The 23,216-nt window shown below is 42.5% G+C and overlaps 1 protein-coding gene across 1 annotated transcript in view; it reads left to right on the forward strand.

Moving 5' to 3' along the window:
* Positions 1 to 23,216, forward strand: part of COX10 (cytochrome c oxidase assembly factor heme A:farnesyltransferase COX10) — a 108,933-nt gene that overhangs the window by 62,258 nt on the left and 23,459 nt on the right. The window contains 1 exon segment of the mRNA NM_001098013.1: positions 18,879 to 18,949. Coding sequence (NP_001091482.1) covers positions 18,879 to 18,949 — 71 coding nt within the window.

Below are 23,216 nucleotides of genomic sequence, written 5' to 3' on the forward strand. Positions count from 1 at the left end.
AGAAGGCAGACTCCTGTCCCCACTCCTAGATGTTCTTCTGTTTCAGAAGGTCGGGGTGGGGCCTTGTGATTAAGCATCGCAGAGGATTCCCACGCACACGGCCCCGGAACTGCACTTTGAAAAAAACGCTGTATTAGACATGGAAAGTCTCTAGCATTATATTGTAGAAGCAATAAAATATTTATACTTTTCTCTAAATGTATATAAAGAACATCATCTTCATTTTTCAGAGTTTTGTCCAAATTTGGACTTACTGTTTCTCACCATCTTACTACTTAACCTATTGGAATTTTTAGACTTTTTAAGCTGAGATATAATTGACATGTAACATTATATTAGTTTCATGTGTATAATATAAGGATTTGATATTTTTATATATCACAAAATGATCACCCTACAGTTTCAGATTTGTTTTCCTTGTGAAGAGAATTTTTAAGATCTGTTCTCTTAGCAACATTTAAATAGACAACACAGTCTTATTATAGCCACTGTGTTGTACCTCAGATCCCCAGGATATATTTCTTCACTGGACTTTTGCACCTTTTGACCACCTTCACCCATTTCAGCCTTATTGAAACTTTTAGATTTCAGGACTGCAAGTCAGTCACACCTCTGATTGAAATCTTTTTCAAACCTAGAAATGTTTGGCATTTGCACAGTAAACAAAAGAGGTTGGAATAGAGATTGAGAACTACCCTAAAAGCTCTGCCTTTGATAATTGCATTTAATCAAGTATATAAAATATAATATTTAATCAAGTGGTTTGGTTGGTTGGTTGTTGTTTTGTTTTTTTTTTTTCTTTCCCTTTCCCTTCTAGTCTTTTTTGTGTTTAAGTAAGGACAGAAAATTAAAAATAGTAAGTTAAGGGTTAGAGATGAAGATAAAGAAGAAGAAAACGCTGGCATTAAACAAAAAAGGAAAACAAAGGTGATACATTTTTAAAACCTGAGGAATTAGAGCAGTCTGTGAAGACAGGCACCCTCAGTTACTGCAAACAATGTCAGACGAGGCTCAGAAGTAAATAGTTTTGAAAGCTCAGAAATAGAAATTTTAGAAACATTTCCATCAAAATTTGACTTTAATTTTACAAACATTTGGTTATTCAAAATAGAAAATTACTCTGTTAATCTAGAAAATTAATTTGTGTGCAGCAGTTTCTTTTTCACATACGACAGAAAAATGAGGTGTGACTTACGCACTTGACCTTTGAGTAATAAGCGTCCTTTCAAGGAAAGACTGGGTAATTACGTAGACATCTTTCTAGACATTTCTCTCGCTGTTAACCCAAACGTCTAGATTTGCCTTCATGCATTACCAGTCTGCTTCACCCTCTTTTTTGCAGTTGTCTTGGCTGCAGCTGTGTACTGATATTTTCAGAAAATTTCTCCCCCTAAAGCCCAGTTGAGTCTTTGGTTGTTTGCCCGCTGTACTTACTTGTTTTCTTGATATGTGCGTGTCAAAACTTAGAGTGAATCTCCTCCTTCAAAACAGTTTTTGCCAGGGTGTTCTTTTTTTTTTAATTATCTTATTTATGAGGTTAGCAGAACAAGATGTCTACCTTGACTCACAATGTTAGGAATTAATTTAGGAATTAATTATAGTGAAAGAAGACAGAAAAACATGCTTGACTGTAGCCTGTTCATACAGATATTTGCAGGTGCTGATGGCTTCATTTTCACAATCAGTGCTTTATTAACTTAAGCCTTTTTATGAAGTTGTAAAGTTTAGTTTGTATCCTATGTTGAAACTGTTTTTAAATCAGTGAAAAGACACATGTGGTGATTAACAACTAAATAGGTAAATATGCTTTTGTTTTGTTTTTCTCTTTTTTTAATTGTTTTACATAATGTTAGTGAAAACACTGGAAGGCAGGCCCTCTCAGTGCTGTGGAGAATGTAAATTGCGACAATCTTTCTGGAGGGAAATTTTGGTAGTTTAAAATTGTTAAAAATGTATATTCTCTTCAACCAAGAAAGTCCATTTCTAGAAATGTTGTAAAGTAAATTATCAAGATATGATATGATAGCAAATACGATACCTATTAAAATCTATTGGACATGATTTCAACAAACAAAACGGACTCAGTTAAATTATGTTTTATCCCTATAATGGCATACTATGAATATCGTAAAAGTCAGCATTTCCAAGTAACACTTAATGACATGGGAAGTTTGTATTATAAAACAAATATTAGATTATTAGAGTGAACACAATACATGTATGTCTGACTGGTAGGTCCAAAAGTATTTATAGCTTTTAACCTAGTAATTTTCCTCTTGGAAATGAATATATACAAAGCAGAAGTAAACAATTAACACTTCTTTTAAAATATTGAGCAAAGATAAGGAGAATACAAATAATTCTCCCTGCAAGAGTCACCATATATTTAATGTTTTAATACAGAAAATCTTAAGGATAGTGTTAGGAGTGTGATTAGGAGTCTGATACATGTTTATCTATAGACTATGAGAGCTTTCTAAAGCAAATCACTTTAAATGAGTGAATGTAGGAAAAACTAAATAGCATTAAGGCAGACTGGAAAGGCCGTGCTCTGGGTGTCCGAGGACAGGGGGATTTGAGTCCTGACGTTCCGGGCAGTGGGGCGGAGTGGGGATTCTTCAGTCCGATATTGGGAAATCACCACTGTTTTCAGCTGTCAAGTGCAGTTTATGTCTAGATTCATCAGCATGTTCTCAAATAAATTACTTACATTTCTCAGGTTTTTTTCACTCCATGCAGACCTACAGTTTTGTGATTTTTATCAGAGCTCTTTAATTCCAAGCTGTTCTTGACTAACAGAGACATTCAAAACATTTCTTTAACATATTTCTGCAACCTAGCAATTTTACTACATTATTGTTTAACCGCTAAGTCATGTCCCACTCTTTTGTGACCCCATGAGCTGTCCATGGGATTTTCCAGGCAAGAATACTGGAGTGAGTTGCCATTTCCTTCTCCAGGGGATCTTCCCGACCCAGGAATCGAACCCATGGCTCCTGCCAAATCTCCTACATCATAGGCGGGTTCTTTACTCTTGAGCCACCAGGGAAGCCCTTTACTACATTAAAATAAACTAAATCACAATCCTCTAATTTCAGTTCTTTCAAGTATTTCATACGGTGATGACCATTAAAGGGACACACGTGATTAAAATTTCCTTTCAGTTCAGTTCAGTTGCTCAGTCATGTCCAACTCTTTGCAACCCCATGGACCGCAGCGTGCCAGGCCTCCCTGTCCATCACCAACTCCTGGAATTTACTCACACTCTGTCCATTGAGTCAGTGATGCCATCCAGCTGTCTCATCCTCTGTTGTCCCCTTCTCCTCCCGACTTCAATCTTTCCCAGCATTAGGGTCTTTTCAAATGAGTCAGTTCTTTGCATCAGGTGGCCAAAGTATTGGAGTTTCAGCTTCAACATCAGTCCTTCTGATGAATATTCAGGACTGATTTCCTTTAGGATGGATTGGTTGGATCTCCTTGAAGTCCAAGGGACTCTCAAGAGTCTTCTCCAACACCACAGTTCAAAAGCATCAATTCTTCGGCACTCAACTTTCTTTATAGCCCAACTCTCACATCCATACATGACTACTAGAAAAACCATAGTTTTGACTAAACGGACCTTTGTTGGCAAAGTAATGTCTCTGCTTTTTAATATGCTGTCTAGGTTGGTCCTAACTTTTCTTCCAAGGAGTAAGCGTCTTTTAATTTCATGGCTGCAGTTACCATCTGCAGTGATTTTGGAGCCCAAGAAAGTAAAGTCTCTCACTGTTTCCACTGTTTCCCCATCTGTTTCCCATGAAGTGATAGGACCAGATGCCATGATCTTCATTTTCTGAATGTTGAGTTTTAAGCCAACTTTTTCACTCTCCACTTTCACTTTCATCAAGAGGCTCTTTAATTCTTCTTCACTTTCTGCCATAAGGGTGGTGTCATCTGCATATCTGAGGTTATTGATGTTTCTCCTGGTAATCTTGATTCCAGCTTGTGCTTCCTCCAGCCCAGCGTTTCTCATGATGTACTCTTCATATAAGTTAAATAAGCAGGGTAACAATATACAGTCTTGATGTACTCCTTTTCCTATTTGGAACCAGTCTGTTGTTCCATGTCCAGTTCTAACTGTTGCTTCCTGACCTACATATAGGTTTCTCAAGAGGCAGGTCAGGTGGTCTTGTATTCCCATCTGTTTCAGAATTTCCCACAGTTTATTGTGATCCACACAGTCAAAGGCTTTGGCATAGTCAATAAAGCAGAAATAGATGTTTTTCTGGAATTCTCTTGCTTTTTTGATGATCCCAGTGGATGTTGGCAATTTGATCTCTGGTTCCTCTGCCTTTTCTAAAACCAACTTGAACATCAGGAAGTTCACCGTTCACGTACTCTTGAAGCCTGGCTTGGAGAATTTTGAGCACTACATTAGAAAGGAGTATATATTGGTTTATAGCTCTTGTCTAATCTTTTTTCAATGCACATACACAGGCGTTATACTATATATGGCATGTCATAATTTTATTTTTTCTCTTCATACCAAATCATGAACTTCCCATGTTACTGAATATTATTTGCTTTTAAAAGGTTTTTTTTTTTTTTTAATCAATTTTGTATGTTACACTGTTTTACAAATAAAGCAAAATTTGCATTAACTAAGCCCACATTGTTGGATATTGGAATTGTGTCCAATAATTTATAACTGATTCCACTGCAAGTGAGCATATCTTTGTTTCTTTTTGAAAAGAATAAGATCATTTGAAATGTAGTCTCCAGATTATTGTGTTATACCCCTAATGATAACCGCCATGTTGGTGGCAAGAAATGTTACTTTAGGTTCTTATTTCTTACTTGTGAAGGGTTAGCCCAACCATTCTTAAGCAGTAGCTGGACAAGTAAACATAGACTTTTTAAAAAAAAATTTATTGGAGTATAGTATAGATGTAAAGTATACATGCTTTACAATGTTGTGTTAATTTCTGCTGTACCTCTGAGTGAATCAGCTATACACATAAATATATTTCCTCTTTTTGGATTTCCTTCCCACTTAGATCACTGCAGAATATTTGGTAGAGTTCCCTGGGCTATACAGTATGTTCTCATTAGTTACCTATTTAATATATAGTATCAATAGTGTAAATATTTAATACATAGATATCGGTAGTATCAATCCCAATCTCTCAATCCAGCCCATCTCCCCCCTTCCCCCTTGGTATCCATACATTTGTTCTCTATGTCTGGGTCTCTGTTTCTGCTTTGCAAATAAATTCATTTGTTCTGATTTTCTTGATTGCACTTATAAGTGATATTATACAATATTTTAAACATAAACTTTTGCTAAAAGTTCTCAGGAATCTTGTACCCCAGTCCTGGTGGGCCATATTTTGGATGTACTGGTCCTGAGACTCAGAGTCTTTCCTCCCCCTGAACCTGACTTTCAGCAGTGATCATCTGCATTTCTGTGAATCTTACCATGCTGCCTCTTATTAAATTATAAATTAAGGATCTTAGGGTTGGATGGTATCACTGACTCAATGGACATGAGTTTGAGCAAACTCTGGGAGATGGTGAAGGACAAGGAAGCCTGGCATGCTGCCTGCAGTTCATGGGGTCACAAAGAGTCGGACACAACTTAGCATTTGATCTGGAGCCAGGGTTTCTGTCTCACAGCACCTTAGAACCTCCTCATCCCAGGGGTGTCTCATGCTCAAGCCTCCGGTGCTGGATGGCGTGTAGGACCATGATTGAGCACAGGGACTCAGCCTGCCCGCTTTCAAATCCAAGCCTTACAACCTTGGTTAATTCCTTGTCTGGGCCTCAGTTACCTCATCTTTCGAAGGAACACTGTGGTAATACTTACCTAACAGAGATAAGGTTTGGGATTTCCCTGGTGGTTCAGTGTTAAGACTTCACCTTCCAATGCAAGGGGTATGTGTTTGATTAATCAAGACTTCAAAAACAATCCATGATTTTTAAAATTGTATTTTGAAAAGAAGATGGGGAGGGTGGGGGATGGGATAAGACAATGCACAAAACACTGAGCCCAGGCATGGAAATAGTAAGCCCCCTGTGAGTGACACCACTAATGGGACGTTATTCTTGATTCGTTCAGAATAAGTCAGTGCATTGCTTTAGCCGTATCAGTGTTAAGAAGGCACTGTCCCATTGCTGTTCTGTGTTTGCTTGTCCATTACATTCATTTGGTTATGAAACCTACTATAGGTCTTCACCTGCCTCAGGTTGTGACTGGTTATTATGAGAAGCTAACATTTGAATGAACCCTCACAAGATTAGCCAGGTTCTGTCAATTATTTCTTTCATAACAAATTTAAAGAATGTTTCAAATGGAATTACCTATCTATTTTTGTAGTGTCTAAACAAGACAGTGGTTTTTTTGAAAGTAAAATAAATTACATAGTGATTACAGGCTTAGATATTTTGTTCCTCACCATCACAGCTCAAAGTGGAAACTGCAGGTGTGTTCATATGAGGCTTTCTGTTGACACCTAGAAGAATCCCTCTGTTGCCTCTAATATTTAATATTGGAAAGGGTTTCGGCTTGTAGTCCTAGCTTGCTGGTCTCAGTGTCTGTAAATTCTTGAGCATATTAGACCACGCTGTAAAAGTAAAAAATAAAAATTCTGAGAAATATGGCCTTAGCAAGCTACAGCCATGAATAAACAAATAAAGCTATGGAAAATATAATTTAAAGGAGAGTTCTTAAAAGTGAAGAAACCTTTTCTAAAAGGAGCTTCTTCTCGAAGTCTGTTTGACCTGCCGTGTTTATAAAGACTTTCTCCCTCAAACTAACCTTCAAAAGCATTTGTGATGAAACTTCTACGTATGTAATGGGTTTTGGAAAACCTAAAAGATTTAATGTGGTTGGGAAAATGTAACGTAACATTTAATTTTTAAAAAATATTCCCAGACCATCTGCAAATCTTTTAAAATGTAGCCACATGTATCTGTATAGTTTATTCTCTGTGCTTATTATTTTTCTCATAATAATAATAACAAAATTTGGAAAACAGAGCAAAAACCCATAGACCCAGCATTCTGGACAAATTATAAATTATGAACTGCATTCTTAGTGTTTGAAGCATTTTTCTGCACTATTAGAGTCTTAATTATCATTTTTAATGACCGCCTGATAGTCCATAAAGTTCTTACCACATTTTAAGCATTTCTTGAGTTCTCTTCCAGTGTTTATCTGTTAGAAGCAACTGCAGACACTTAACTTTTTAAAAATATTTATTTATTATTTACTTAGTTTGGCTGCATCGGGTCCTAGTCGTGGCCTCTTTTTTTGCAGCTCTTGGGCTTAGTTACCCTGTGGCATCTGGGATCTTAGTTCTTTGAACAGGGATTGAACCAGTGTCCCCCCTGCACTGGGAGGTGGATTCTTAACCATTGGACCACTAGGAAAGTCCCCGTTTAAATTTTCATCATGTAGTTTTCTCCTCTACTTCTAGATCATTTCCTTAATATGTTATTTCAGAAGTGGAATTTATTAAAAACAAACTAAACTCGTTAAGTTTCGAGTTCCTTTACTGCCCTTCATAAGAATGTTTTTTCTTTTGTAAGTGATATTGAAATAATATATTCTTATTTTCATGTTCCTGTTTGTTTTTGTTTTAATTCAAGCATTTTATATTCTTAATAGTAATTTCATTGACATCTTATGAAACAATACAAGATTTAGATTATTCAATATTATGTAATATGTGTGACCAGTAACCTTCATCCAGCCTGTTCATTTAATTGCAATATTACATCTGATCTCTTGGTTGCGTAGCTTTCAAAATCTTGATTTGTGATGGTAATTTTCTTAAAAAAAATAATAAACTTCTAATAGAATTGATTTTAATTTTAAAAAATTAAAAATGTTTGTCAGTATGATAAATAAAATGATGTCTCAAATATATTTGATTATAAGAGCTATCATTTTGAAAAATATGTTCGTATACACTAGATTCTGCTTTATTTTTGTTCCTCATACATTCTTCCAGGAATTCATATGCAAATATTGTCTAGGATCTTTAACCCTAATTGTAAGTCATAGTGCTGATTTATCTGTTAAAGATCAATTGACAAAATCCCAACCCTTTCTTCCAAGAATGACTTGTCTTGTTAATTTGTATTATCCCTATAAAGACTGCCTTTTAAAGAATGAGAAGTATGTTAGTTAGTTGAGTCTCATTGAGGAATAAAAGTCACTGTCAACTGATAAACTAAAATAAATGCCTTAATGGTTAGGTGATTTGGGAGACTGTTTTTTATAAAGACACTTATTATCTAACGTTGATTTTTTATCATTACAGATTTAATTATAAAGGGTCTGTTTACCTTTCCATTTGTTGTGGATTTTGAGGGGGTGGCCGTGGTTGTTGTTACTAACTATTAATATTTTATCCTGGCATATAAATGTAAGGATTTCAATACCTCACAGGAGAGAAGCAGTACCTGATATGGAAGATTTTTTAAAATATAGGTGAATTGTGGTCCATTTGGTATTTCTAAAGTAAAATCTCTGATTGAATGTGCATTCAAAGAAGTTTTTACATGTTTCATGTGTAAATTGTGACCCTGGGTACTAGTTAGCATTTGCCTGGTGCCAGCACCTCGTCATTTGCTATTGTACTGATCGCCACATGGAGGCTTCCTTCTGCTCTTGTCCTGCATCACCAGCAGTAAAGAGGGAAGGATACACATCTCTTAGAAAACCTGCCCTCCCACGTGCCATGCCAAGTCCCTTCAGTCATGTCTGACTCTTTGCAACTCTGTGGATGGTAACCCATCAGGCTCCTCTATCCATGGGATTTCCCAGGCAAGAATACTGGAGTGGGCTGCCATGCCCTCCTCCAGGGGATCTTCCAGACCCAGGGATCAAACCCATGTCTCTTACATCTCCTGCAATGGCAGGCAGGTTCTTTACCACTAGGCCACCTAGGAAGCCCTCCCATGAGAGTGTATTTAAAAAGAAACTGAAAAGAAAGGTGGTCATTAAAATCAAAACCTTTTCTTAATAAGTGTTTCATTAAGACATTGCTCTTAGAAAACTAGATTGCCACTTCCCACAGATAGTTGTGCAAACATGGAGAAGCATGTATATTCCCGATGTTCCAAGAATTGCCTCTGAGGCAGTGATACAGACAGAAAATACATGGACATGTCATCAGTTACAGTTCTTTAAGTATTGGGATTTGATGGCCGATAAGTGGCTTCACCATTCATCTAAGCTGCATAATCATACTAATAAATTCACAGACACTAGTCAACTACTGTAATTCATGGGCATTTTTAAATGTTTGTCTACTTTCTGGGATTACGTTAGTATTTAACAGAAAGGTTAGACATATTTAAGTTCTCTATATGCTGTGTTTAATTAAGTTAAAACTTTTAAAAAGTTCTCATTGAAAAACTCAAAATGAACCTCAGAACTCTATTCTACCTTTTCTTCCTAGAAACTCTGAGTAATCTGGAATTTTTATCCACATATCTTAGAAAAGGAAGCATGTATTCCTAGTCTGCTTTTAACAGGAGGGCTGAAGGTATTCTGTGTACAGATGGAAAGCTTTTCTTCTGTGCATTGACCACTGTGTTATTTCTGGGTCTTTCTGTAAGGTGGTCAGTGCACATGTTCCGCTCTCAAAAAATAAAAACCATGTTGTATCACTAGTTTTTGTTTAGCTCCTCAGGAAAGAAGTTATATATACTTCAACTTTTGAGGGTCCTGGGAAGTTATCCAATATCCCATCCTTGTGCATGACAGGTGTCTTGCCCTACCAAAAGTATTTTCAGCCGTTTCCTGTCTTTCAGCAAAGGAACCATAGGCCCACGTCTGTGCTGAGATATATATTCTGAATATATCAGACACAGAATTGAGGCATGTCCAGTCATTAGACTGAAAGAAAAGCAGTGGGAATAGAGGAACAGAAAAGATTGTGAAAAGCTGTCTAAAGTGTTCCACTTAGTGACGACTTACACATATAACACCTGTGTTCCCATCTTAAAGCTTTGAAAATACCCCAGTATATTTTATGTGCTATTTTATTTTTTGATACAAGTATTTTATCTCTTACTATTTTGATGTAATAGTCATTGTTTTTATTTACCATTTCAGTTTTTTTTTTTTCTCTTTCACATAAGTTCCTAAAGAAGCACATTTTGTAATACACCTGCTTTCAACAAAGACTTTCAAAAGCTTATTTAAAAATAACTTTAGCTAATTGGCAGAAGACTATTTGAGAATGATCTGGGAAAATGGGCAGCAGAGAAATTTTATTGAAGTTGAAACGCAACTATAATTGTACCCCCATCGTAGAATCTCAGTGACAGAAGGAAACAGGGTCATTCAAGAGAGTTTCGAGTCACTTTGCTTAAGATAATATAGTAAGTAAAGTAGTTGCTTACTCACAAACATCTCCCTTTGCACCCTCTAGGATCTGAAGTTCAAAAAATAAACCGTAATCTTAGAAGAAATGTGTTAATCTTCTAACACGTTATTGAACATTTACAGAAAGCACATGTAACTATTTTTTTTAAGGTATGCATTCTCTGATCGGCAGAATGAATGAGATGTATTTTTCCCCATTCCCCTGGCCTCCTCCTCTCTGCACCCCCACCCGCCTTGGGTGTCTGGAGTAATGCTAGGATTAAACCAACAGGTGCCTGGGTGCTGGCGCGGGCTGGCTCCGGGCCACATCCAGTCGGTTGAGATTCTGTGTCACTCCAGGTTTCGGCATATCACCGTGTCCTCACTGGAGAAGGGATCACCCAGTTGAAATACATACTGCAACCCCTCCGGGATTAAGTGTATTTCCTTCACTTTATAGTTCAGAATTTTACAGTTTCTTTGTTTGGAGCGTCTCAGATGGCTTAATGATTTCTCTGGCTCCCACCCCCCAACCCCGCTGGGACCAGATGTTATTACGGCAGCATCTGAGCCTTTGCAGATTGGCCAGTTTTATTGCTCAACTTGTTATACCACCTTTTCTTGTCGAGTATCATCATTCTTCTGCTGTGGATTCCTCTATAGACAAAGGTGATCTTACTTATTTCTTGCCTTTTAAAATGTTCATCTTCTATGCTCTGGGTGGCATTTAAACTCTGTATAGTATTTTAGGGGACTATTTCAGAGGTCAGAATGTTGTATTATCACCATTAATGGTTTCAGTGAACATGCCTGTTTTTTTAATAGTTGTGGAGGAATCCGCAGGAATTTATTAACTTGCTAGTCTTATGTCCTCTTAGATTAGGATGAAGTATCACTAGTTGAGGAAAGGTTAATTTTTTTTAATTTGTGAAATCTGAGTTCAAAGGTGGGCTTAAAGAAAATATTTGCGATTTAGTCTGTTCACATAAGTCTTCTTTAGTGGGCATTCATGCATTTATTTGTTTCCTGTTCTCCAAAACTGGCCATCAGAATTAACTATTTTAAAAATGGTTTCTGCAAAGATAGGATTATAGTCCTTGGCAGCTGTTAGAATAGAAATTCCTTGGAGCTTACTGGGAGATTTCTGGAGGGTTCATAACCTTGCCACGGACACCTCCTGCTACTAATCGTGCTGGCTAAGATGAGGGCCCCAGACTTCACGTCGTCTTAGAGACCATTTCCTTTCGTTTCCAAATGCTCACCTTGTGTTCACATCAGCTGATAATGTCAGGAGATGTGCGGGGTTGGAGGAAATGAAGCACATTGAGATATGGATAGGAACAACGCAGCCAAAAGATGCAGACCGGATGTGCTGTAGGGAGAGGGCTGACGCGTGGAATGGGTGTTCTGGGAGGTGGGAGGGCATGGGGTCGCCAGCCCAGGTGGAGGGAAGGTGGAGGTTGCATGTGGGTTGAGAATGCATCCTGCCAAGTCGCTTCAGTCGTGTCCGACTCTATTCAACCCTCTGGACTGCGGCCAACGAGTCTCCTCTGTCCATGGGGAGGGTTAAGAGCGAACCAGACTAAAAACCAGCTCTGTGGAGAGGAGCAGATCCAGTGGGCTAGAGAGGTCAAAGGGGGTGGTCCGGGAGTGAGTGGTACAAGCCCCTTTGACGCTGGTGACTGTGAACTTGTAGTGAATCCTTATGGTCCTGTGGGTGGTTGTTGGGCAGACTCCACAGCTGAGGTCACACAGAACACCAGAATGAAGGGCAGACCCCTGCCCCAAGTCCTGCACTGATGACGGATGCAGCCTGGCAACAACTATGGGTCCCTGCAGAGAAACGTGGGAGACTGTGGAAGAACTGACAGCAAACTGAGGACCCAACAAGCAGTTCAGACCCTGAGAGCAGAGCCTGTCAGGGGAAGAGAAGAGAAGGTTGGGGGAGGTAAAGGGGCCGGAGCTTCTGTGAAGGGCTTTCCATGCCATGTGCTAGCGCTGGACTTGACTCCCTGGGCAGGAGGGAGCCATGGAGAGTTTTGTTCTGGGAACTAGAATGATCAGGTCTGTACCTGAAAAGATGGTGTTGACTATTGTGTTTGAAATTGATGGGGGTTGGGGGAGTGGTCAGTACTGCAGACAGGAAGTGTTGGGAGGTGTTGTAATCTAGGCCAAATGATAAAATAGTTGCCTGAGTGAAAGAAGTGGCACAGAGGATGGGGAAATGGGTGTCCCTGGAAATATTTAGGATCCACTTTTCACCCTGTGGTTCTTTCTGGGGGAAACAAGGTTCACTTTGTTGGCTAAGGCTTCACTATGGGCTTTATACTGGATACGTTTGGTAATTATTGGTTAATCCAAAAAGAGTCTGTTCAAGTTTTGTATTTGTCTCATGTAGGTAAAAATTTTTATTAATTTTTCCCCCTAAGTAGAAAATACATGGCCTTTATAGACAGTTGTAAGATACAAAAAGAGTAGTCACCTCTCCATCTTCTCTGCTGCTGCTGCTGCTGCTAAGTCACTTCAGTCATGTCTGACTCTGTGCGACCCCATAGATGGCAGCCCACCAGGCTCCCCCGTCCCTGGGATTCTCCAGGCAAGAATACTAGAGTGGGTTGCCATTTCCTTCTCCAATGCATGAAAGTGAAAAGTGAAAGTGAAGTCGCTCAGTCGTGTCCGACTCTTAGCGACCCGATGGACTGCAGCCTCCCAGGCTCCTCTGTCCATGGGATTTTCCAGGCAAGAGTACTGGAATGGGGTGCCATTGCCTTCTCCAATCCATCCTCTCTACCCAGTTTTAAATATTTCCGTGTACTTTCCTTCCATCTTTTTTCAGAAAGCAGTGTTATAAATTGAGAGCCCTCTGGTAGGAGAAAGGGTTCACCATTTCTGAAGCTCCTCAAAACCAGTGTGACTTTTTGAGTTTTCTTTTACTCACAGGATGTGGTCGTTTAGGGCTCTAATAAGTGTCATGTGACATTTTGGGGGTGAAGCCTTAACACACAGCTTAATGATGGCTTGAGTAGCAGATTTGGAGGCGAACTTTGCCCCAGTCACCATGTGTGAACACACACACCTTATTTCAGATACCTCATGGGGAAGAATCAATGGCAACAGTGAGTCCCACTTAGTTTGTTGATTCTTGGTGTGACAGTGGGACACACCAGGCTGAGTGCATATCTTAACTGCCTTGTGAGCTGCGAGCAGCAATATGAGACCCTGCTGGATAAGGTGCCCCTCCGAGGACTTTAACTTATTTATTTAACATCCCTTTTAACTTGGTCTGAGACATTATCTTGGACCTGGGAGGCTCTGGGCCGTCTTGGAATGACAAACACTTGTTGACAGCTTTGAGAAGATGGATGGAAAAACAAACTCCAACAAGGTTCATGCATTTGTTTTTCTTTTGAGTCTTTAGAAGAACGTCGCATCACCCCCATTATTTAGCATAGAAAAAGAAAAAAGCTGCACCTCGTTATCAAAGTCAATATTTCCTGAGCCCGACTTAAGGACAGCTCTAGAATATGTCTACTTTTTGCATAACGTATACTTAATCAGAGTGGGAATAGGAAATTCATCACATGGGCCGAGTTCTGTTTCTCCCCACTTTTGGTGCCTATTTCATTTTAGCTCACAAAAATTCAGAAGTATCTTATGTATGTAATTATCTGTTAGAAGGGCTAATAGGTATGTTTTCTATCAGAGCAACATCTCTTTGGGTAATAATAATTATCTGCTAATGTAAAAAGCATGGTATAATAGAAAAGTGAGGATCTCATGTTTATTGTTGTTGTTTAATCGCTCAGTCATGTCCAACTCTTTGCGACTTCACAGACGATAGCCCGCCAGCCAGGCTCTGTCCATGGGATTTCCCAAGCAAGATTACTGGAGCTGGTTGCCATCTCCTTCTCCAGGGCATCTTCCCAACCCAGAGATCAAACCCGCATCGCCTGCACTGCAGGCAGATTCTTTACCACTGAGCTAACCAGGGAAGCCCATGTTAGGCATCTAATAAATATTTATCTATTGGTATAATAGTGACTTGTATCTACATGTGGCCATGAGGAGGGAAAATATGATCCATTTACCAGCCTATTAAATAAACAGATAGAACTATTGATTCCCAAACTGATTCTGAGACAAGATTAATATAAATTATTTATTACGTTTCTATTGATTAATGCTTCTCATCTTAAACTAGGACGAAAGTGGGCAAGTTATTTTATAGGTGTGACATGTGAAAGGAAATTATTTGGGGCCATTAGCTTTGCAGTGAGTTAGAGGTAATTTCACTGCATCTGTCTGTCTACCGTCCTCCTGTTTTCTTCTGGTGATAGCGTTTGTCTTGGAGAAGGCAATCCTCGTCGTTTGAGTGGGGTACTGTGTCTTTGTGTCTCTCCACCTCTCCCTCCCTGTGGTCACATCACCCCCTCGTCCCTGGAATTCATGGCCATGGTGGTTCTGGACTTCTGTTTTGGAGCTGTCAGGAAATAAGCTTTTCTGCTGGGGTCGACTAGGAGCTTGAGCGTCTAGGGTTGCCAGGGCCATTTTGCTTCCTGGAAGACCTCTGCATGCGGGAGCACCCAGAAGAGACTCGAGAGATGGAAAGAGCCAGAATCATGGCAGTACGTGTGGCGCCAGACTCAGAAATCCTAAAGCAGGCACAGCCCGCTATAGGGCCTTTAGGCCCACTTTTCTCTGAGCTGGTTTCAGGTGTATTTCTGCCACTTGCGGCCCCGAGTCTGCCGCGTAGAACAGCTCCTGGGCTAGTGGAGGGCAGGATATGGGGAGCATCTGAGAGCTGGGAAAGTGGGTGGTGGGATCCGGACCCTGAGTAAGAGGGGAGGTTTTTGATGAAAGGACTTCCAAAAGGTTGATGGGTTTTTATAAGGGAAAAGAGACTAGGACAAAAACTTATTTTGGAAATGAACATAAGTAGAAAAGAAGTTGTTTTCTGAGGGAAAAGCACATATCATTCCCTCCTGGACAATGCAACTGCTCTCATGTTTGACGTCCTTACAGTCTTCCTCTGTTGGAACGTTGAAATTAAAGGGATAGGCCCATATTGGGTTGGCTTAAGCTGGAGATCCCCTGGAGGAGGGCATGGCAACCCACTCCAGTATTCTTGCCTGGAGAATCAGTCCATAGTGTCACAAAGAGTTGGACACGACTGAGTGACTTAGCACGCGTGCACGCAAGGCTAGAAAAGGTGGAGATGGAGCCTTGGAGGTAATGGATCCAAGGCGTCAGTGTGGGACCTCTCCTCCATTTCCATTTATCCTGCTCTGTGGCCACAGGCAGCCCAGGAGTGGGGAGGGCATACTTTTCTGGGCTTTTGGTTTGTTAAATCCCCAAGCAGAGACTGTTTGAATCAGATACCCCCTCAGTAAACCAGCTACTGTGTCCAGGTGTGGGGTAAAGCACGGGGTGACATGGCCATTTGAGACCTAATGACCGGAGCCTTCAGAGGAGGGGCCTGGGCTGAGCAGTTGTCCGCGTGCATTCCCCAAAGCAGCCAACCACTGCGGGCATTATTCAAAGCAGGGAGGATGCATGAAAAAGTTGGCGAACAGTATGTTCTAAGGGCTGGTAAGACTGCATTGGTATTTTAGTTTCAACATCAGTTGTAGGAGTTTTACTTCTTTGGCTCCAAGTAGTTGGAGCCAACTTAAACGATAATAACATTATGAAAGGATGATAAAGCACAGGGCGGGGAAATGTGAGTAGATGAAACCAGCTCTATGTTCTAAAGTGCTTAAATGTCTCACCTGAAGATACACTGCTTTATGTTCTGGGAACATGGCTTCCATAGCCAGACCAAAGCCGTGACCCTAACTGAAAAGCATTATAGAAAATGCATGAGAAGCAGCATAACGAGCTCTGATCCCATGGTGCTGGGAGGACTTGTCGATCCCTCCCTGAAAGGACCCGAAGGTCTTGGTTAGCTGCTATTTGTACCCAGATGTTGCTTGTCCTGATACATTTCAGCATCCATGAGAGACAGAAGCTGATGCCAAGTCGTGGCACCCTGGGGTTCAGTCGCTGCGTCCTAGACCTCAGTTCCCATCTCTGGATGACGGACTTGCCAGGAACATAGAAACAATAACATCTCTTTTTCATCCAGATGAAAATTTTCAGTAGAATTCCTGAACTGAGTGTGTGTGTGGGTGCGTGCGCACAGATACTCGAGAACTGCCAAGAAAGTTATTTACACAAGAGTTTCTGTGTTATATTGGATAACACCTTACCCACATTTAAATAACATGATTTGTAATTGGAATCCTCATTAGTCCTGTGAAGTCAAATTAATAGGTCATGAAGGAAAGATTATTAGAAATACAGAATGTGTTTGAATACTGAGGGAGGGAGGGAAGGTGAGCAGACGGGATGTGTGTAACTTGAACTCCTTCAGTAGGGAATATAGACTCTCACAGGCAAAGAATTTTTTAACACTTATAAATCATTTCAAAGTGTAACTCACTCTACAAATAGATTTATCTTCAGGGATGGTTTATTTACTTTGTCATTTATTGAGCGCCTATTTGTATAGCTCTCTTTGACATTAAGGATGATAAATTCGCCAGTCTTAGGAAGCCTGTCATTGAGATCATAGATAAGGTGAACATATTGAACAGTTGTGTTGTGTTGTCGTTTAGTCGCTCAGTTGTGTCCGACTCTTTGCAACCCCATGGGCTGTAGCCCGCCAGGCTCCTCTGTCCGTGGGATTCCCCCAGCAAGAATACTGGAATGGGTAGCCATTCCCTTCTCCAAGGACATCTTCCCAACCCAGGGATCAAACCCACAACTCCTGCATGGCAGGTAGATTCTTTGCCAGTGAGCCACCATTAACTACTTTTGTAAACAGTGGCCCTGTTGAAAGTAGTAGAGAAGAGGTCTGTATCAGTTAAGGTTTGATCAGGATGCGGTACTGTGAACGATACGAGGGTCTACCATAGGGGTTAGGCCTGGATGCTGTGGGCTGGTGCAACCCTGGGTGTGATGCAGGCCTTGTATCTGGTGCTGGGCCTGGGGAAGGCAGAAGAGAGCAGACCCGAGTGACCCAGAATCCGCAGGAGGATCCCAGATGTAGGAGAGCAAACTGGACCATGGTGTCCGTTTCCCACTGCTTTGATGGTGCAGGTGACCTGCAGGAGAGCGGTGCGCTTGGCCATAGAGCAGCACACAGACGTGGCCCAAGGTCACGAGACATGGACGAGCTCGGGCGTGGGCTGCAGCCCAGGGAGGTCCAGCAGGAGCCGGGGCAGCTGCAGGCACAGTGTCCCTCAGGGCCAGCAGTGCAAGCCGACAGGTCCCAGCTGCTGTGTGTAGCCACAGTCATGCCTGACCTCACGCCAGTTTTGCAGGTGTAAACATGGCTGCTCCTGCATTCCCACCTTCCAGGTGCTTCTGCAGGTGCTCCAGACTAGAGCTGGAAGGAGGGGGCATCTGGGCAGCCTCATTCCCAGTGAGCTGAATGGACATGGCACTGACCCCTCAGGGCTCGCCCTGGTCAGCCTGGTGCTCGACATAGCCTTCAGTCATACTTCCAGATAAGGTGATGGCAAAATAATTGTATTAATAAACAGGATTAAATTCTCCCCCTTACAACCAACAAGTCACTGATAGACTCCTTGAAAGAGGAGGCAAAGCCCCTTTATTCATCTCTAGGGCATGTTCATTTCTCTTCCAGCTGAGTCGCAGAGTCCCTTGCTTCTCTGTTGCTATAATCCTGTAGCACAAGAGTAAAGACTATTAACATATATTCAGTGGTTGGAAATGGGGGGTTTCCCTGGTGGCTCAGTGGTAAAGAATCCACGGAGACGCAGGTTCGATCCCTGGGTCGGGAAGATCCCCTGGGGAAAGGAATGGCAACCCACTCCAGTATTAATAGGCAAAACTGAGAAACAACCCCAGTATTCAGCACATGAATGGATGTACAGCTGAGTCATGGTCTCCCTCTATCCTTTGTAACTTCGATACTGAAACATGAGAGTAAATGCTGTTAACATTTATTCAGTGGTAGGAGAATGGGAGACAATTAAATGCTTGTGTACAGCCCCATCTGACTTCTTATTAATATTTCCTTCAGACCTGGCCTTTGACTCCAGCAGCCCATTTTCCGAGGTCAGCTGACTCTTGGTTGATTCACAGTCTTCAGGATGCGTGAAAGATTCTGAAATCGTGTACGGCACTAATGCTGTAAACCTGAAGCAGTGGCTTTGAAGAACACGGCTGCTGCTGCTGCTAAGTCACTTCAGTCATGTCTGACTCTGTGACCCCATAGACAGCAGCCTACGAGGCTCCCCCGTCCCTGGGATTCTAACACATCCATGTACTTAACCCATGGTTTTCAAAGTATTGCGTGTTCTGGACAGAGAACTTTTCTCTCAAGAGTACCGAGAGTATTCACAGTATCAAAATTAAAATGAAATTTGCTGTGGAAAAAACTGTAGAACTAAAGCAGAAAGAAAATAACTATTTCATGCTGTATTTAATTGTTTTTTCAATCTTTTTGCAGTTTTTTGAGGTTCCGTTTGATTCAAACATGAACAGGACAAAGAACAGACCTCTGGTTCGTGGACAGATCAGGTAAAATCATGAATGTCTGTCTCTTCCATGTTACAAAATGTTCCATTGCGCATCCGTCCCAAATCATTTCCCTGTATTTTTTAAAGTATTTATGTATTTTATTTGGCTGCATCAGGTCTTGATTGTGTCCTGCAGGATCTTTCCTTGCGGTGGTCTGACTCTCTCACAGTGGCATGCGGGCTTAGTGGCTGCATAGCGTGTGGGACCTTAGGTCCCCGACCAGGGATGGAACCCTGGTCCCCTGCATTGCAAGGCAGATTCTTCACCACTGGACCACCAGAGAAGTCCCCTTTTCCCTGTATTTTGCCTAGTGTAGTAAAGTGAGAAGAATACCGCCGTGCCCCACCCCCACCCCCCACCCCCGCCCTCAGGAGCACAGCCAAAGTCCACGCCTGTGTCATCAGCATGAAGACAGAAGGGCATCCACCACCCGGATGTAGAACCCTCTCAGCTCTCCACCTCTCACCTCTGCAGAGTTGTCTCGGAGGCAGATACTCTGAGGGCCCAGCCCTGTAAACAGACTTTTTTCTTTTGTTCCCTCTTAATTTAATTCAGCCATCGTCAGACTTCAGTGGGCCTAGTCATTGTTTCCCAGAACTGTACACACGTAAGCCCGTGTGTCCTTTATGGTGACTTCAGGGGATCATGAAGGATGACTCTGAGTAGAATCTACTTTTGCCTTAGGGCTGATCTACATGGGCTGAATGGACTGCGCCTCGCAGCGTCTTGAGAAAGTCCTCCCGGGGGCTTCGTTTGCCAGACTTTGTGCTCACGCCTTGCTTTTTACTGAGCTACTGTTTGTCTCTGACGCTTCAGATATTGGAAAAACTGACCCTGAATACATACTTGATAAACAAGGCATATTGAGATAAGTGGCTAGTTTTGAAGTAGTTACACACCCTTTACATCTTAGGCCACAAAAACTTTCTCTAACATTTTTGAGAATCAAAGAGAAAAAAATCTTTACAGCTAAAATGCCATTTCATGGCCATAAACATCCATGACATTGCATTATTCTTTGCTTCATTTTCCCAAGGAGAATACAGAGGACAGCACTTTTAACTATCTGTCGGTTACCTACATAAAATGCCAATTCTGCGTGTGTAAAATTTTTAAGGTTAAAAAAAAAAAAGCGTTAACTATTTGGGAAAAGACTGCTTCTTACGTGTTTAGCAGAAAGAAGAAGTGTTTTTATATTAAGATGACACGTGTGAATCCCTCTTCACTCTCGCAGGGCCGGTTGTGAGTTTCTCTGGTGGTCTCGTCCGGAGAGCAGTAATCGCAGGTGACTGGTTCAGTTTCCTATGGAAACACTTGACCCCGAGGCCCTCTGCTTTTTTTCCTCTGGCTCCGGGCCTCTGTGGCAGAATTATCTATCTGAGTCTTTAATGGCTCGGGGGCCACCTGATGAATTTGAGTACCGTGTCCTCCACATCACTGAGGAAGCATTCCTGAGGCCCGAGGCTGGACTGGAGTCTCGGTGCATTTGGTAGAGAGCTTGGCGTCTACATCTGAGGACATCTGGAGAGAGGAGCTCCGGGTCAGGACGGCACTCATACCCCCAGGATCAGCTCCTCCCCGCAGACTTGACCTCTATTAACTGGGGGCTACACCCCTGCATCTGTGCCCCTGAGGCTGAGCGTCAGCATGGCCAAGGCTATGCCCAGGGGACCAGGGCTCTGGAGCCTGGATGACGCCGGGGGAAGGGGGAGTGGGCAAAATCAATGTTGGGGGAGTGGGCAAAATCAAGACGGAGTTTGACGCCCCGAGCTGCCTGTTCTTCTGTTGTTTTACACCCTCACGAGTATCGTCCTTCCTTCTTATCACCTACCTGTCACGCACGCGTCCAGTGTCCCTGAACACCTTCCGTGTGATGAAGCTCTGAGTTTTGCTTGCAACACTGATCCTAACTGGATAAAGAGGACTCTGTGGTTTTTAAGTGGCAGAGGGGAGGGGTCAGAGGATAAGGAGTGCTCCAGAGTGAATGTCCTCAGAAACTCCTCCTCAGATAGCCCTTGTTTCTTCCGGGAGGATGGGACCAGGTGTCGTCCACCGCAGGTTATCGCCGCCAGAATCTGACACCTGTTTTTGGCATCTGGGGACCCTGTTTCTGTCTTCTGATCCCCAAGCTCAGGGCCAGGAGAGCAGCTTGCAGAGTGCGGGTCCTCAGCTCAGCCTCCCTGGGCCTCCAAGCGCTTCTGCCAGCCCTACCACTCCACTGGGTCCTTCCCCTCTGACTTCAAATCTGGATGAGCAGTCCTTCTGTCACGGAGAGGAGCCTGTTCAGTCAGCTGCTCCATCTGGTTTTTCTTTCTTCTCCTCTTTTTACCACCAGTCTTTTAGAAGGCATCGTCCCCTCGTCCCTTCCACCCCCGTGTCCAGGCTACTGTTTGCTTCCACCTCATTCCTCTGCATGTTGGGTCTTCAAGCCCCGAGCATGCGTGCTAAGTCAATTCAGTTGTGTCTGACTCTGTGCAACCCTATAGACATAGCCCACGAGGCTCCTCTGTCCATGGGATTCTCCCGGCAAGAATACTGGAGTAGGTTGCCATGCCCTCCTCCAGGGGATCTTTCTGAACCAGGGATCAAACCCTCGTCTTTTATGTCTCCTGCATTGGCAGGCAGGTTCCTTACCACTAGCACCCCACTCCAGTACTTTTGCCTAGAAAATCCCATGGACAGAGGAGCCTGGTAGGCTGCAGTCCAAGGGGTCACTAGAGTCGGACACGACTGAGCGACTTCACTTCCACTTTTCACTTTCCTGCATTGGAAAAGGAAATGGCAACCCACTCCAATGTTCTTGCCTGGAGAATCCCAGGGACGGGGGAGCCTGGTGGGCTGCCGTCTATGGGGTCGCACAGAGTTGGACACGACTGAAGCGACTTAGCAGCAGCAGCAGCAGCGCCACCTGGGAAGCCCCTTCAAACCCTGCTTCCACTTAAATTGACTCATCATCAAACTAGGAACCTCAGCCTTGACCCCCAGGCCTGCTGGCCGAGTCCTCTGTGTCAGGCCCAAGGCCCGGTGAGAGAATGTTTGCTGGCCGAGCCCCGGTCCAGTGCCCAGGGCCGAGGGCAAGGAGTGGAGGACAGTTAAGCATGGGTGGGGGGCTCAAGGCAGGGGGCAGCACCCACGCCACTCCTACACGGCTGCTTTATCCAGCAGCCTGCGCCACCCTTGGCCCTGATTCTACTTGGTCGCCTTCTAACTGGGGTCCTCTCCCCCACCCAGAGCACCCTCTGCATTCCCCAGTCCTTCTCTGATTCAAGTCGGAGCCTCAGGGAGACGTTCTGAGCAGTGATGTCAGGTCATGGACCTGAGCATCCTCTCATTGTCCTCCTGGACCTGGCCACTCTTCTGTGGGAGCACTTCCTGATTCTAGTTGGGGTTTTCTGTCTTCTCTTCACTCTCCTGTTAGTTTTCAGACAGAACAGAGATATACATCTTTCTCTAACTTGAAGTCCTGCAGACTCATATTTCTAAGAGAGATATATATAGCTTGTGTATTTTTTTTTTCTAAGTAAAAACCTTTTTTCCTGGTCTCTTCTAACTAAAATTGATCTTAAGGATGTCAAGGCCATCTCTGTGTTTTAGAATTCAGTAATTCCCTTGTTTAATTCAATTCATTAAGAAGGTATTGATTACCTAGAGTGGAACCAGCACCGTCAGTTTTATTGTTAAATCATGCTCAAAAGGCCTTGAATCTGGGTGGAAAAATTATGCCACGTGCATAAAGCGCTTAGCAGATGAGATGGGGCAGCCCATAGACATGGATCAAGGGAAATGGAAAGAATTGGTACAAACAAGAAGTTCTCTGGGAGGTCAGAAAGGGAAGACTCCGATAAAGACCAGCTGGGCAGTGAAAGCTCCCTGAAGAAATCAGACATGGGCTGGGCCTTCTTGGTTATTTTCTTTCCGTCTCCTTTGAATTATCCATTTTCCAGCTCCCTCACATTGACAGGGAAAGAATACATGTCAGCGTTACTTTTCCCAACTTAATGGATCCAACGAGAGTGATCCAGAACTTGTAGGTTTAGGTGTGGGCTGTGAGCGGAGAGATGGAGCGATAAGAGCAGAGAGGAAGGTTAGTCTTCGAGGGGATAAATTAAAACACTCGGAATTGGGGGCAGCCCATACCTGGTTGTGAAATGAGTGATGAAGATTGAGTTTTCGAAGTGAAATGAATGGATTGTTTAGTTGGCATTATTAACTTCAAGAACGAGGTTTAGCCAAAGTATTATAGGGATTTACAGGAGACATTTTTCAC

The sequence above is a fragment of the Bos taurus genome, chromosome 19, assembly GCF_002263795.3.
Source record: "Bos taurus isolate L1 Dominette 01449 registration number 42190680 breed Hereford chromosome 19, ARS-UCD2.0, whole genome shotgun sequence".
Classification (NCBI taxonomy): Eukaryota; Metazoa; Chordata; class Mammalia; order Artiodactyla; family Bovidae; genus Bos; species Bos taurus.